The 16,655-nt window shown below is 39.6% G+C and overlaps 1 protein-coding gene across 5 annotated transcripts in view; it reads right to left on the bottom strand.

Moving 5' to 3' along the window:
- LOC105479905 (spastin) overlaps positions 1 to 16,655 on the bottom strand; it is a 90,413-nt gene that overhangs the window by 34,856 nt on the left and 38,902 nt on the right. For all 5 annotated transcript variants that reach the window (XM_071076468.1, XM_071076470.1, XM_071076469.1 and 2 more), the window contains 3 exons: positions 5,570 to 5,757; positions 4,573 to 4,706; positions 4,203 to 4,296 (listed from right to left, as the gene is read on the bottom strand). In XM_071076468.1, the coding sequence (XP_070932569.1) occupies positions 4,203 to 4,296; positions 4,573 to 4,706; positions 5,570 to 5,757 (416 nt within the window). The remainder of the gene's footprint in view (positions 1 to 4,202; positions 4,297 to 4,572; positions 4,707 to 5,569; positions 5,758 to 16,655) is intronic.

Below are 16,655 nucleotides of genomic sequence, written 5' to 3'. Positions count from 1 at the left end.
AGGAAACAAAAATTAAGAAATGGCTTCATAAGATTATTTAAAGAGGTAAGTTCTAACATTTTTGAAAGAAGAAAGGCTGATGTTTAAGCTGGTATATGAAAGATAACATCATATTTAGAAATTCATGGAAATTTTTGTAATCTCAGCTACTTGGGAGGCTGAGACAGGAGGATCACTTAAGCCTAGGAGTTTGAGGCCAGCCTGGAGAACACAGTGAGACTCTGTCTCAATTTAAAAAAAAAAAAAAAAAAAAAAGAAAGAAATTCATGGAAATTTTAGTAGACAGAGGAAAGCTTTTAAAAACTGGAGAACAATCACATTTTCTATAAATCTCATTTAAGAATCACATTTAAGCAAGAGAACAAAATAAGAAATATAAAAAGCTCAAAATGATAGACAAGCTGCACAGGATATGGAAGAGATCTATGTAGATCTATTTAAAGTATTTAGACAGATTACTGTGATATACTTTAAAATGCAGTCTTGCTTTTAGGTGAGAGGGCATGTTCTATTTTCTGCTATACAGTTTGAGGTTTTTTTCAAAGATTAGTATTTGCAACTTTTAAAAATTATGTTTAATGTTAAAATATAATTAAAAACATGGTCCTATGTGATTGAAGGAAGATGGAGAAGTTTTTCAATATCCCCTCCAGGGCTATGGCTTCATGAATGAGCAAGATTTAAAGCACTTGTTTTAAGTAATTCTGAGAGCAATCTATCTCAAGTGAGTATCTTTTGTATTATCTCCTTAAAACCAGTTTTAGATGACGAATTATGATTCTGTGTTTCTACAATGAAATAAAAATTCCAGTATACTCAAGAATGCCTGCCACTCACCTTCTTGATGTAACCTAACAATGTCTCTATTGTGGTCTATGCAAGCTTCCTACTATGGGGAATTAGGAATAAAGCTGATTTTTTGCACAATGGAGGCATGTTATGGGATAAGTCTTACCCATTCATAGGCTTAACATGATTCATTTTGTGAGTCTATTGTGAAAAGCTGAGCTAGGACAATAATATTCCCTTTCTTGGAAATCTGAACTAGAAGGAAAAAAAGTTCCATTTGGCAGGTGTGGTGATGTATAGACAAGTTTGTACCAAGATATAAACCTTGAGACCTGGCTCTACCACAGATCTTGCTCTTCCTTAGGTCTCAATTTACTAAGTTTCCTAAGGTTTCTGCCCCTCCTGAGGTCAGGTTATTCAACTTTATTTGAAATAACCTGCAACTGGCATTTTTATATTATAGCTTCTTAATTGCACATTATGTCACTACCATGAAAATATGCCTAAATTCAAATTCACATGTTACTTACTATTTTAGATATGTTCCCTATAGGCCTGGGTAAAGCAAAAGCTGAATGACTTCTTGCATAGCCTAAATATTTCCTTGGTATTACCTTCACAATTTTAGATATATTTTTCTACCCTTAAATACTAAAACCCCACATGTAAGAATTAGGTAGCAGCTATAGCACTAAAGAGGCAGTTCTAATCTTAGAAATGTATTTCTCAGGTCTACCACTTAACTAAAATCTTGAGCAAGTCATTTTAGCTCTTAGGACTAGTTTATTTATCAATGAATGGATCAGAAGACTGCTAAGATCCTTTTCAGGTCTATAATTACATAAATCCTCTTTGAGTGGGCTTTTTTTTTTTCTCAATATTTAGTCTACAGCATTTACTAATCTTACATAACTCCAGCAAAATACTAGCTCAATATGTAAGCTACGTTTCCCAAAAGTGTGACCTGAGGTGGTACATGATATAAACCCAGTTCACACAATGACAAATGCTTTCTATTTTAATAATTATCTAATTATTGTACTGGGTATTAGCAAAAATCTAACTAGCATATCAAACCACTGATTTTATGTACGTAAAATGAGTAATAAGTAAAACAGACTTGAAAAATATTCAGGAAGTTCTAGTACAGTTGGTACTCACTTACAAGTAATAAACAGCATGAAGGCAGTATGTGAATGACTCAGACTATGGAAAAATTGAGACAGCCATAAAACCTTTGCACATTCATTTAATAATGCACCCAGCACAATGTGCCACACAGCTTATTTCCACTAGATGTTATAGATAGGCCCGTAGATTTTAATGTTAATAGTGAAATAACTGTGACCCAGAAGTGAGTCTTCAGATTTATTTTTTTGCAATATTATTGGAACAGCACTAAATATACTGTGAAATGGAAAAATTCAAAACAGTGCTAAGTATGGAAAGCCGAATATTTATCATCAACTGCAAGATTACCTATCTTCCTTAATGAGTCACAAAGTATGGGATGCAAGATTCGGTTCCTACCCATCATTTAATTGCTCTATCTACTTTGAGGACTTAATATCCTTAAGAGTAATTCTTTTAAAAATTGTTCTTCAGGCCAGGCGCAGTGGCTCCTGCCTATAATCCTAGCATTTTGGGAGGCGAAGGTGGGCAGATCACCTGAGGCCAGGAGTTTGAGAACAGCCTGGCCAACATGGTAAAACCCTGTCTCTACTAAAAATACAAAAATTAGTCAGGTGTGGTGGTGCACGCCTGTAGTCCCAGCTACTTGGGAGGATGAGGCATGAGAATCACTTGAAGTCCAAAGGCAGAGGTTGCAGCTCTTAGGACTAGTTTATTTATCAATGAATGGATCAGAAGACTGCTAAGATCCTTTTCAGGTCTATAATTACATAAATCCTCTTTGAGTGGGCTTTTTTTTTTTCTCAATATTTAGTCTACAGCATTTACTAATCTTACATAACTCCAGCAAAATACTAGCTCAATATGTAAGCTCAATATGTAAGCTCAATATGTAAGTTACGATAAATATGTGAGCCGAGATCACGCCACTGCACTCCAGCCTGGGTAACGAGCAAAACTCCGTCTCGAAAAAAAAAGAATTATTCTATCTTAATTTCTCTTTCTCCAGTATAATTACTCTCTTTTTAAAAAAATTTTTTTAAAGCTTTCCCATAAAGTACTTGTTTATTATCAGTCTCATGCTGGTATTTAGCCTTAGATGGAGTTTACCACATTCTTCAGGCTGTGTTCCCAAGCAATCCAATTCTGGGAAAATTCATTGTGTCAGGGGCCACTACCTGCCTGATTTTCTTCTCTTAATTTTATTTATTTTTATTTATTTATCTTTTAAAATTTTTATTTATTCATTTTTTGAGATAGAGTCTTGCTCTGTCTCCAGGCTAGAGTGCAGTGGCACAATCTCGGCTCACTGCAAGCTCTGCCTCCCGGGTTCGAGTGATTCTCCTGCCTCAGCCTCCCGAGTAGCTGGGGTTACAGGCACACACCACCAAGCCCAGCTAATTTTTGTAATTTTAGTAAAGACAGGGTTTCACCATATTGGCCAGGATGGTCTCGATCTCTTGACCTCGTGATCCACCCGCCCCAGCCTCCTGAAGGGCTGGGATTACAGACATGAACCACCGCACCCAGCCTATTTTATTTTTGAGACGGCATCTTGCTCTATCTCCCAGGTTGGAGTGCAGTGGTGCCATCTCAGCTCACTGCAACCTCTGCCTCCTGGTTCAAACAATTCTCCTGCCTCAGCCTCCCCAGTCGTTGGGACTACAAGTGTGCGCCACCACGCTAGGCTGATTTTTATACCTTCTCTTAATTTTAAATCTCTCTCACCTTGATATCAAAATTTGGCCAGATGTAGTGGCTCACACTTGTGAGGCCGAAGTGGGTGGGTAACTTGACATCAGGTGTGAAAGATCAGCCTGGCCAACATAGCAAAACCCCATCTCTACTAAAAATACAAAAATTAGCTGGGCATAGTGGAACATGCCTGTAATCCCAGCTACTTGGGAGGCTGAGGCAGGAGACTCACTTGAATCCCAGGAGGCAGAGGTTGCAATAAGCCAAGATCATGCCACTGCACTCCAGCCTGGACAACACAGTGAGTGAGACTCCATCTCCAAAACAAAACAAAATTATACCATACTACCCACTTTCCCTAAAAATATAAAAGGATTGGAAATTAGGAACTCATATCCATTTTCCTATTCTGTAATAACTTCTCAACATCAATTGTTAATGTTTCGTCTTTTTTAAAACATTAAATCTACTGTTATCTTATATGAATGAATTATTCTAGTATAGCTCAAATATTTCTTTACTACTACTGCTACAGTGGATTTGGTAACAGATGGTATTATAGAAAAATAATAATATAAAGTTCTTACCTCAGGCCTCAGAGAAGGAAGAATAACAATTTCTTGCAATGCCTGTTTTGCCAAGTCTTGACCAGCTATATCATCAAATTTAACAGCTGTTCCACTAAGAAACAAGACCTCAGTTAGTTCTACAATACAAACAGGACCCAGTTATTACAAGATGAATCCTAAGCCCTATGACATATAGTTATTTTTATGTTAACTGTTAAACTACAGTTAAATCAGTAAAGCAATGGTTTCTACATTGATAATTGAAAACTATCATAAAAATTAAGTATGTAAACCAGACAAGGTATTTATTATCTATTTCACTCCTGACATGTTTTCTAAGTAAAATTAAAACATAAAAACTATAAAACATTTAGATGGCAAAACTTACTTGTCCACAATTTCATTCATTATAAGGTTAGCAAGGTTGCTGTCCACATTCCTAAAATTCTTCAAGTCTTTTTTCTTACGAGCAGCAGTTGTAGGGGTAGAAGGTTTATTTGTCCTATTTGTTTTTGGAGTGCCCTTAAAGGATACAAAATTTTAATGTGAAAATACAACGTAACATTTACACTTTTCATAAATAACCTTAAAGTTCACAGAATTCAAGCTTTAAAAATAGGAGAAAGAGTATAAAAATCCAGAAATTGTATATTTACCTGAAGGTAAAACTCTATTCACCAGAGAACTATATTTGGTATTAAGTCAGTTATAGAGGATTTTATCCAGAGATTTAGTTTTTACAAAATAAAAACAAATTTTAACCCTTGTTAGAGTCATGACAAAACTCTAGGTATGTTACTGCTATAAAACATTTACATAGACTGAAATAATTTTAAAAATAAATTTAAAATGAAATATATAGCATTATATAAAACAGACTGGGTAAGCAAAACTTGGTATTAAATGTCTAATGAGGTCCAAAAAAAGTTTTAGAGCAAGTTGCTCTGTAGATTTTAAAAAATATTAACTTTGATTGGGTGCGGTGGCTCATGCCTGTAATCCCAGCACTTTGGGAGGCTGAGGTGGGTGGATCACCTGAGGTCGGGAGTTCGAGACCAGCCTGACCAACATGGAGAAACCCCGTCTCTACTAAAAATACAAAATTGGCCAGACGTGGTGGTGCATGCCTATAATTCCAGCTACTTGGGAGGCTGAGAATCGCCTGAACCTGGGAGGCAGAGGTTGCAATGAGCCGAGATCGCACCATTGCACTCCAGCCTGGGCAACAAGAGTTTCAAAAAAAAAAAAAAAAAATTAACTTTATGGAAGCTTATCTATTCTCTAAAGTATTACAAAGTACTTATAATCAACTTAAGCAAGCATAGTATCTTAAAAATTTTTACATTTGCAAAAACACAGCAATTAAAGTTACTGTCCCAGAATACCTTATGAGTGGTAGGAGCAGGACCAGGTCCCTGTTTCACTCCAGAAACCATGGATAAACCACTGTAACTAGGTGCTCTATGATGGCCTGAAAGGCCTGCAGATCCAGTTTTCATAATTGTTTTTGAACGAGGCAGTGAATTACTAGTGTGTGTTAAGGGGTCTTTTCTTTTTGGAACAGCTCCACTTTCTGACAAGGAAAAAGTAAAACCATTGTGATTAGAAAATTGTAGCTGAACATAAAGACAAGCAAACATTTGTAAAACCAAGGTAATATTTTTTAAATTCAAAAATATTTCAAAATAAGATTTCAATGAGAACATGTACCAGGGTCTTCATAGGGGTGGTCACTAGGTAGATAGGAATATGGTTATTTAGTTTTTTTCTCCCTAATGTATATTCTAATTTTCTCTCTTTTTGAAACCTGTGGCCCAGGCTGGAGTGCAGTGGCATGATCACAGCTCACTGCGGCCTTAATCTTCCTGGGCTCAAGAGATCCATCCTCCCACCTCGAACTCCCAAGTACCTGGGACAACAGTTGTGCACCACCAGACTGGGCTAATTAAAAAATTTTTTTTGTAGAAACAGGGTCTCACTATGTTGCCTAGGCTGGTCTCAAACTCCTGGGCTCAGGCAATCCTCCCACCTTAGCCTCCCAAAGTGCTGGGATTACAAGAGTGAGCCACTGTGCCTGTCCCTATTCTACTTTTCTTATTAAAAACAGTATTTGTGCCTGTAATCCCAGCTACTTGGGAGGCTGAGGCAGGAGAATCACTTGAACCAGGGGCCAGAGGCTGCAGTGAGCCGAAATCATACCACTGCACTCCAGCCTGGCAACAGAGACTCTGCCTCAAAAAAAAAAAAAAAAAAACCCCAAAACACAAAGAAAACAAAAAACAGTATTTGTAAGAAGAAGAAACTACTTCATTCTGGGGAACAGGAAGGTGATATAAAAAGGTTACAAAGCGCCAGGCACGGTGGCTCATGCCTGTAATCCCAGCACTTCGGGAGACCAAGGTGGGTGGATCACCTGAGGTCTGTAATTCAAGACCAGGCTGGCCAACATGGTGAAACCCCGTCTCTACTAAAAATACAAAAATTTAGCCAGACGTGGTAGCAGATGCCTGTAATCCCAGCTACTCAGGAGGCTGACGCAGGAGAATCACTTGAACTCAGGAGGCGGAGGTTGCAGTAAGCCACGATTGCATCACTGCACTCCAGCCTGGGTGACAGAGTGAAACTTTGTCTCAAAAAAAAAAAAAAAAAAAGTTATGAAGCAAATAAAGCTCTCAAGTAAGAAACAAAAGATAATAAAGGCATTAGGGATAGGATGTACAGAGGGAAAAAAGTAGCACTCGACTACTTTGATTCCAAACTATTATAACTATAAATACCATGAAAGTCTGTTCCCACCAAGAGGGTCTTAAAAAGTAATTAATTTTAGACCGGGTGCGGTGACTCACGCCTGTAATCTCAGCAGTTTGGGAGGCTGAGGCGGGCAGCTCACCTGAGGTTAGGAGTTTGAGACCAGCCTGGCCAACATGGTGAAACCCCTCTTCACTAAAAATACAAAAATTAGGTGGGCATGGTGGCACATCCCTGTAGTTCAGCTACCCAGGAGGCTGAGGCAGAAAAACTGGTTGCAGTGAGCCCTGATCGTACCACTAGCACACCAGCTGGGTGATTGAGAGGGATTCTGTCTCAAAAGAAAATAATAATAATAATCAATTTTAATTGAAAGAGCATAAAGATGTGCTTTTACATATGCCAAGTATTGTATGTGCTGTATATATGTAAATGAACATTTATAGAACATCTCCGATTAAGCTGAAAAGGTTATTTGTCCAGTGTTGCTCTACTATATATATTACAGGTTTGTAAAAGTTTAAATCTCACCACTCCTAAATAATATTTTTATATACTACACAACAAACATCAGTGTTTATTTACAATGTTTACTGTGAAGACAAATGTTAAGTCAGTCAGCAAATTACAGTGGCCAAAAAAAAAGATAAAAGCCTCAATTTTACTTTTGTAATTAAATCTCTTTAATACGGTTTAAGAAAACAAAGACTCTAAACTAGTATAGGAAATCAGCTTATTTATTTAGACAACCAGTTTACTTTTACTGCAAGTTAACTATTATAAAATCAGAAAGCATAAATAAAATTCAAGTTAAAAAAAAAAAAACCCACATTGGGCTGGGCATGGTGGCTCACGCCTATAATCTCAGAACTTTCAGAGGCCAAAGCGGGCGGATCACGAGGTCAGGAGTTTGAGACAAGCCTGACCAACATGGTGAAACCCCGTCTTTACTAAAAATACAAAAATTAGCCAGGCGTGGTGGCATGCACCTGTAATCCCAGCTACTCAGGAGGCTGAGGCAGGAGAATCGCTTAAACCCAGGAGGCAGAGGTTGCAGTGAGCCAAGATTGCGCCACTGCACTCCAGCCTAGGCAACAGAGTGAGACTCTGTCTCAGAAAAAAAACAAACAAAAAAAGCCACATTCAGGATACCTTAAAACGAGGTTCTAGAATAAATAAGGCCTACTAGTTGATAGTGCAACAGGGTGAAATAGTCAATAATAACAAGGCCAGGAGTGGTGGCTCATGCCTGTAATCCTAGCGCTTTGGGAGGCCGAGGCAGGTGGATCACCTGAGGTCAGGAGTTGGAGACCACCCTGGCCAACATGGTGAAACCATGTCTCCACTAAAAATACAAAAATCAGCCAGACATGGTGGTGCACGCCTATAATCCCAGCTACTCAGGAGGCTGAGACAGGAGAATCACTTGAACCTGGGAGGTGGTGGCTCCTTCAAAAAAAAAAAAAAAATACTACTACTACTACTACTAACTTAATTATACATTTTAAAATAAATATATGTGTATATGTTAAAAATACATAGTTCTGAGATTTTATATATAGACATTTCCACAAGGAACAATTATGAGAATGACAGCAGACTCTAATGGAAGTAACAAATGTCTGTTGGAAATGAGGTATGTCCAAAATGTTGAGGGGAGAAAAGTGACCTGTCACATAAAAAATGAGGATATTTCAGACACTGGAAAGACTAAGAGTTTAACCACAGATATTCATTAAAAGAACTACTAACGGATGTCTTCTAGTTAAAAAGAAAATTAAACAGAGAAAGGAGTATATAGCTATAATAGAAAGTTAGAGAACAAAAAAAAGATCAGAAAACCTGTGGGGAAGAAAACTCAAAAAGGAAAAAATATCATTAATACATAACACTTGGCTTTGGGGTAAACAGTATTTTGCTAAATCATAATGTTAGCTATGGTTTTTTGATATTACTAAAAATAATTATACGTACATAGTTATATATACATATTTTGATAAAACTAAAAATAACTATATGTATATATAACTAAATAAGTATAGGTGCCAGGTGCAGTGGCTCATGCCTATAATCCCAACAGTTTGGGAGGCTGAGGCGGGTGGATCACCTGAAGTTAGGAGTTGGACACCAGCAGGGCCAACATGGTGAAAACCCCATCTCTACTAAAAATACAAAAACAACCTGATCATGGTGGCACACGCCTGTAATTCCAGCTACTGGGGAGGCTGAGACAAGAAAATCGCTTTAACCCAGGAGGCAGAGGTTGCAGTGAGCCGAAATCGTGCCACTGCACTCCAGTCTGGGCAACAGAGCAACTCAGTCTCAAAAAACTAAATAAAAATTTATTGAGGTATAATCTGCAATGAATTACATCCATTTAAAGTATACCAGCGGCTGGGCATGGTGGCTCAGGCCTGTAATGCCAGCACTGTGGGAGGCCGAGGCGGGTGGATTGAGGTCAGGAGATCGAGACAATCTCGAGCCAACATGGTGAAACTCCATCTCTACTAAGAATACAAAAATTAGCTGGGTATGATGGCGTGCACCTGTAATCCCAGCTACTCAGGAGGCTGAGGCAGGAGAATGGGTTGAACCCAGGAGACGGAGGTTTCAGTAAGCCAAGATCGCGCCACTGCACTCCACTCTGGGCAATAGAGCGAGACTCCGTCTCAAAAAAAAAAACAAAAACAAAAACAAAAAACAAGCTATACCAGCCAGGCATAGTGGCTCACACCTATAATCCCAGCACTTTGGGAGTCTGAGGTGGGAGAAATGCTTGAGCCCAGGAGTTTGAGACCAGACTGGCCAACATGGTGAAACCCCATCTCTACAAAAAATACAAAAATTAGCTGGGCACACTCGTGCCCACCTGTAGTCCCAGCTAATTTCAGCTGTACTCCAGCCTGGGAGATACAGTGAGACCCTATCTCAAAAAATAAATATATAAATAAAGTATACAATTTGATGAGTTTGTAAAGATGTATATAACTGTGATATAGCCATTAAAATCAAAGCACAAAATGTTTCCATCATAGAAAGTAAAGAGAAAAAATAGCAAAAAGAGTTAAAACATTGTATATAAAACCAAACTAGAGGTGAAGGATGCTACGTGAGAGTCATCAGTTTAGTAATTTCTACAGAGCTGGGTTCAAAGTCACTGAATCTTTCTTTTGCTATCTCTAATCTGCTGTTGAGGCTGTCTTTAAATTTTTAATTTCAGTAACTACACTTTTCAACTTTAGAATATTATTTTTATATCATCTGCTTAGATTTTCCATTTGATAACTGATGCCATATTTTCTTTCAATTCTTTAAACATATTATAATAGCTGCTTTGAAGTCTTTGTCTGCTAAATCCAACATCTGGGCCCACTCATAGTTTCTACTGATTGCTTTTTTTCTTGAGTAAGGGTTATACTTTTACTTTTTCTTTGCCTGTCTAGTAATTTTGAGTTGAAAATTGGACAATGTATAATAGATAACACATTGTAGTAATAAGCAGACTTTGGTATGACTATTTCCCAAGAGAGGTAAAAGAACTCATCCAAGTAAAACATCACAGAATGTTCCAGAAGTGAGCGACACTAATAAACTATTAATAGGTCTGAGTGAGATCTAGTTGGACTCACTGTGTATTAAACACCAATGCTGTGTAAATTAGCTATAAAGCCAATATGCCCTTCCAACCAGAAAACAGAAAAGAACAGATTATGGGTTGAGTATCCCTTATCCGAAATGGTTGAGACCAGAACTGTTTATGGTTTTTAAATTTTTTTGGATTTTGCAATGTTTGCATTTTACCTACTGGTTCAGCATCCTTAACCCAAAAATCCAAAATGCAGAATACTCCAATGAGTATTTCCTTTAAGCATCACGTCAGTGCTCAAAAAGTTTTGGATTTTTGGCTAGGCGCAATGGCTCATGATTGTAATCCCAACATTTTGGGAGGCCAAGACGGGTGGATCACTTGAGGTCAGGAGTTTGAGACCAGCCTGACCAACGTGGTGAAACCTCATCTCTACTAAAATACAAAAAATTACTTGGGTGTGGTGGCAGGTGCCTGTAGTCCCAGCTACTTGGTAGACTGAGGTGGGAGAATCGCTCGAACCCATGGTGACAGGGTTGGGGGAGGGTGCGGAGACTGCTGTGAGCTGAGACTATGCCACTGCACTCCAGCCTGAGTGACAGAGGAAGACTTTGTCTCAAAAAGAAAAAAAGTTTTGAATTTTAGAGCATTTCGGATTTCAGGTTTCATATTAGGGATATTCAACTTTGTACTAGGGATATGAAACAAGACAAAGTTCAATGTTTTTCAAACAGGTCCCAGGAAGAGAATGTTCTTTGGAGGGTGGGGCGGGGCACACAGTGGGAAAACATGATGGGGTCTAGCATGTGAAATGAAGTAAAAGAGAATCAAGATAACAAGGAAAGGAAAGACCAACACTTCACGGCTGGAGAATTTTTGCTATTTATCCTAGTAGAACTACTGGGATTGCAAATACATATTTTAGAAACTTAACTATATATACGTGATGGATTCTTCCATTTCTTTGTTTTTTGCGGTAAATGCCTTCTGAAAATGTCAGCCCTTCACAGCCGTGCTAAAAGAAACAGGCAAAATACTTATATCGATACTTGAAACGGCATTCTAAATCAGACATAGGAAGGAATGGGAAGAGGAAAACTGCCACTGACTATACTGTAAGACCAAACCAACATGAGAGGTCCTTAGGGGAGACATGAAGCCACAAGGGAAAGAGTTGATGAACAACTGTTTCTTCTGTCCATAGAAATCCTTTTACTCTAGCTCTTCTCCATTAAAACCTTAGAAGTTTTGACGGGGCGCGGTGGCTCATGCCTGTAATCCCAGCACTTTGGGAGGCCGAGGCGGGCGGATCACAAGGTCAGGAGATCGAGACCATCCTGGCTAACACGGTGAAACCCCATCTCTACTAAAAATACAAACAAATTAGCCGGGCATGGTGGCGGGCACCTGTAGTCCCAGCTACTCAAGAGGCTGAGGCAGGAGAATGGCGTGAACCCGGGAGGCGGAGTTTGCAGTGAGCTGAGATCACGCCACTGCACTACAGCCTGGGCGAACGAGCGAGACTCTATCTCAAAAACCACAAAACAAAACAAAAAAACCTTAGAAGTTTTGTATTACATATGAATAAAGAAGGCAGAGTTCCAAGAAGTAAGAATAGGAACAGCTGCAGTCTATAGCTCCCAGCGTGAGCAACGCAGAAGACAGGTGATTTCCGCATTTCCAACTGATGTAACGGGTTCACCTCACTGGGGCTTGTTGGACAGTGGGTACAGTCCACGGACCATGAGCGGAAGCAGGGCGAGGCATCGCCTCACCCAGGAAGCACAAGGGGTTGGGGAATTCCCTTTCCTAGCCAAGGAAAGCCGTGACAGATGGTACCTGGAAAATCAGGACACTCCCACCCTAATACTGTGCTTTTCCAGTGGTCTTAGCAAATGGCACATGAGGATATTATATCCTGCGACTGGCTCGGAGGGTACCACGCCCACAGAGCCTCGCTCACTGCTAGCACAGCAGTCTGAGATCGAACTGCAAGGCGGCACTGAGGCTGGCGGAGGGGCGTCCGCCATTGCTGAGGCTTGAGTGGGTAAACAAAGCAGCCGGGAAGCTCGAACTGAGTGGAGTCCACCGCAGCTCAAGAAGGCCTGCCTGCCTCTGTAGACTCCACTTCTGGGGACAGGGCATAGCTGAACAAAAGGCAGCAGAAACTTCTGCAGACTTAAAGGTCACTGTCTGACAGCTCTGAAGAGAGTAGTGAGTTCTCCCAGCACAGAGTCTGAGATCTGAGAATGGACAGACTGCCTCCTCAAGTGGGTCCCTAACCCCGAGTAGCCTAACTGGGAGACACCTCCCCATAGGCGCTGATTGACACTTCATACAGCCGGGTGCCCCTCTGAAACAAAGCTTCAGAGGAAGCATCAGGCCGCATTTGCCGTTCGCCAATATTTGCTGTTCTGCAGCCTCCGCTGGTGATACCCAGGCAAACAAGGTCTGGAGTGGACCTCCAGCAAACTCCAACACATCTGCAGCTGAGGGTCCTGACTATTAGAAGGAAAACTAACAAACAGAAAGGACATCCATACCAATATCCCACCTGTAGGTCACCATCATCAAACACCAAAGGTAAATAAAACCACAAAGATGGGGAGAAACCAGAGCAGAAAAGCTGAAAATTCTAAAACTCAGAGCACCTCTTCTCCTCCAAAGGAACACAACCCCTCACTAGCAGCCAAAAAAGCTGGACAGAGAATGACTTTGAGGAGCTGACAGAAGTAGGCCTCAGACGATTGGTAATAATAAACTTCTCCGAGCTAAAGGAGGATGCTCGAACCCATCACAAAGCAGCTAAAAATTTTGAAAACCAGATTAGACGAATGGCTAACTAGAATAAACAGCATAGAGAAGACCTTAAATGGCCTGATGGAGCTGAAAACCATGGCACGAGAACTACGAGATGCATGTACAAGCTTCAGTAGCCAATTTGATCAAGTGGAAGAAAGGTTATCAAGGTTATTTGAAGATCAAATGAATAAAATCAAGCCAGAAGAAAAGTTTAGAGAAAAAAAGAGTAAAAAGAAATGAACAGAGCCTCCAAGAAATATAGGACTACGCGAAAAGAACAAATCTACGTCTGATTGGTGTACCTGAAAGTGACGGGGAGAATGGAACCAAGTTGGAAAACACTCTTCAGGATATTATCCAGAAGAACTTCCCTAATCTAGCAAGGCAGGCCAACATTCAAATTTAGGAAATACAGAGAACACCACAAAGATACTCCTCGAGAAGAGCAACTCCAAGACACATAATTGTCAGATTCACCAAGGCTGAAATGAAGGAAACAATGTTAAGGGCAGCCAGAGAGAAAGGTTGGGTTACCCACAAAGGGAAGCCCATCAGACTAACAATGGATCTCTCAGCAGAAACTCTACAAGCCAGAAGAGAGTGGGGGAGCCAGAAGAGAGTGGGGGCCAATATTCAACATTCTTAAAGAAAAGAATTTTCAACCCAGAATTTCATATCCAGCCAAACTAAGCTTCGAAAGTGAAGGAGAAATAAAATCCTTTACAGACAAGCAAGTGCTGAGAGATTCTGTCACCACCAGGCCTACCTTACAAGAGCTGCTGAAGGAAGCACTAAACATGGAAAGGAACAACTGGTACCAGCCACCGCAAAAACATGCCAAATTGTAAAGACCATTGATGCTAGAAAAAAAATTGCATCAACTAATGAACAAAATAACCAGCTAACATCAAAATGACAGGATCAAATTCACACATAACAATATTAACCTTAAATATAAATGGGCTAAATGCCCCAATTAACAGACACAGACTGGCAAATTGGATAAAGAGTCAAGACCCATCAACGTGCTGTATTCAGGAGACCCATCTCACGTGCAGAGACACACATAGGCTCAAAATAAAGGTATAGAGGAAGATCTACCAAGCAAATGGAAAACAAAATAAAGCAGGGGTTGCAATCCTAGTCTCTAATAAAACAGACTTTAAACCAACAAAGATCAAAAGAGACAAAGAAGGCCATTACATAATGGTAAAGGGATCAATCCAACAAGAAGAGCTAACTATCCTAAATATATATGCACCCAATACAGGAGCACCCAGATTCATAAAACAAGTCCTTAGAGACCTACAAAGAGACTCAGACTCCCACACAATAATATTGGGAGACTTCAACACCCCACTGTCAACATTAGACAGATCAATGAGACAGAAAGTTAACAAGGATATCCAGGAATTGAACTCAGCTCTGCACCAAGTGGACCTAATAGACATCTACAGAACTCTCCAGCCCAAATCAACAGAATATACATTCTTCTCAGCACCACATCGTACTTACTCCAAAACTGACCACATACTTGGAAGTAAAGCACTCCTCAGCAATTGTAAAAGAACAGAAATCACAACTAACTGTCTCTCAGACCACAGTGCAATCAAATTAGAACTCAGGATTAAGAAACTCACTCAAAACCGCTCAACTACATGGAAACTGAACAACCTGCTCCTGAATGACTACCGGGTATACAACAAAATGAAGGCAGAAATAAAGATGTTCTTTGAAACCAATGAGAACAAAGACACAACATACCGGAATCTCTGGGACACATTTAAAGCAGTGTGTAGAGGGAAATTTATAGCACTAAATGCCCACAAGAGAAAGCTGGAAAGATCTAAAATTGACACCCTAACATCACAATTAAAAGAACTAGAGAAGCAAGAGCAAACACATTCAAAAGCTAGCAGAAGGCAAGAAATAACTAAGATCAGAGCAGAACTGAAGGAGACAGAGACACAAAAAAATCCTTCAAAAAAATCAATGAATCCAGGAGGTGGTTTTTTGAAAAGATCAACAAAATTGATAAACCGCTAGCAAAACGAATAAAGAAGAAAAGAGAGAAGAATCAAATAGATGCAATAAAAAACAATACAGGGGATATCACCACAGATCCCAGAGAAATACAAACTATAATCAGAGAATACTATAAACACCTCTACACAAATAAACTAGAAAACCTAGAAGAAATGGATAAATTCCTGGACACAAACATCCTTCCAAGACTAAATCAGGAAGAAGCTGAATCCCGGAATAGACCAATAACAGGCTCTGAAATTGAGGCAATAATTAATAGCCTACCAACAAAAAAAAGTCCAGGACCAGATGGATTCACAGCCGCATTCTAGCAGAGGTACAAAGAGGAGCTGGTACCATTCCTTCTGAAACTATTCCAATCAATAGAAAAAGAGGGAATCCTCCCTAACTCATTTTATGAAGCCAGCATCATCCTGATACCAAAGCCTGGCAGAGACACAACAAAAAAAGAGAATTTTAGACCAATACCCCTGATGAACATCGATGCGAAAATCCTCAATAAAATACTGGCAAACCAAATCCAGCAGCACATCAAAAAGTTTATCCACGACGATCAAGTTGGCTTCATCCCTGGGATGCAAGGCTGGTTCAACATATGCAAATCAATAAATGTAATCCATCATACAAATAGAACCAAAGACAAAAACCACATGATTATCTCAATAGATGCAGAAAAGGTCTTCGATGAAGTTCAACAGCCCTTCACGCTAAAAACTCTCAATAAACTAGGTATTGATGGGACGTATCTCAAAATAATAAGAGCTATTTATGACAAACCCACAGCCAATATCATACTGAATGGGTAAAAACTGGAAGCATTCCCTTTGAACACTGGCACAAGACAGGGATGCCCTCTCTCACCACTCCTATTCAACATAGTGTTGCAAGTTCTGGCTAGGGCAATCAGGCAGGAGAAAGAAATAAAGGGTATTCAATTAGGAAAAGAGGAAGTCAAAGTGCCCCTGTTCGCAGATGACATGATTGTATATTTAGAAAATCCCATCATCTCGGCCCAATATCTCCTTAAGCTGATAAGCAACGTCAGCAAAGTCTCAGGATACAAAATCAATGTGCAAAAATCACAAGCATTCCTATACACCAATAATAGAGAGCCAAATCATGAGTGAACTCCCATTCACAACTTCTTCAAAGAGAATAAAATACCTAGGAATCCAACTTACAAGGGATGTGAAGGACCTCTTCAAGGAGAACTACAAACCACTGCTTAACAAAATAAAAGAGGACACAAACAAATGGAAGAACATTCCATGCTCATGGATAGGAGGAAT

Source organism: Macaca nemestrina, chromosome 13 (genome assembly GCF_043159975.1).
Source record: "Macaca nemestrina isolate mMacNem1 chromosome 13, mMacNem.hap1, whole genome shotgun sequence".
Taxonomy (NCBI): domain Eukaryota; kingdom Metazoa; phylum Chordata; class Mammalia; order Primates; family Cercopithecidae; genus Macaca; species Macaca nemestrina.
The sequence above is the reverse complement of the archived record's forward strand: the minus strand, read 5'-3'. Positions and strand labels throughout refer to the sequence as shown.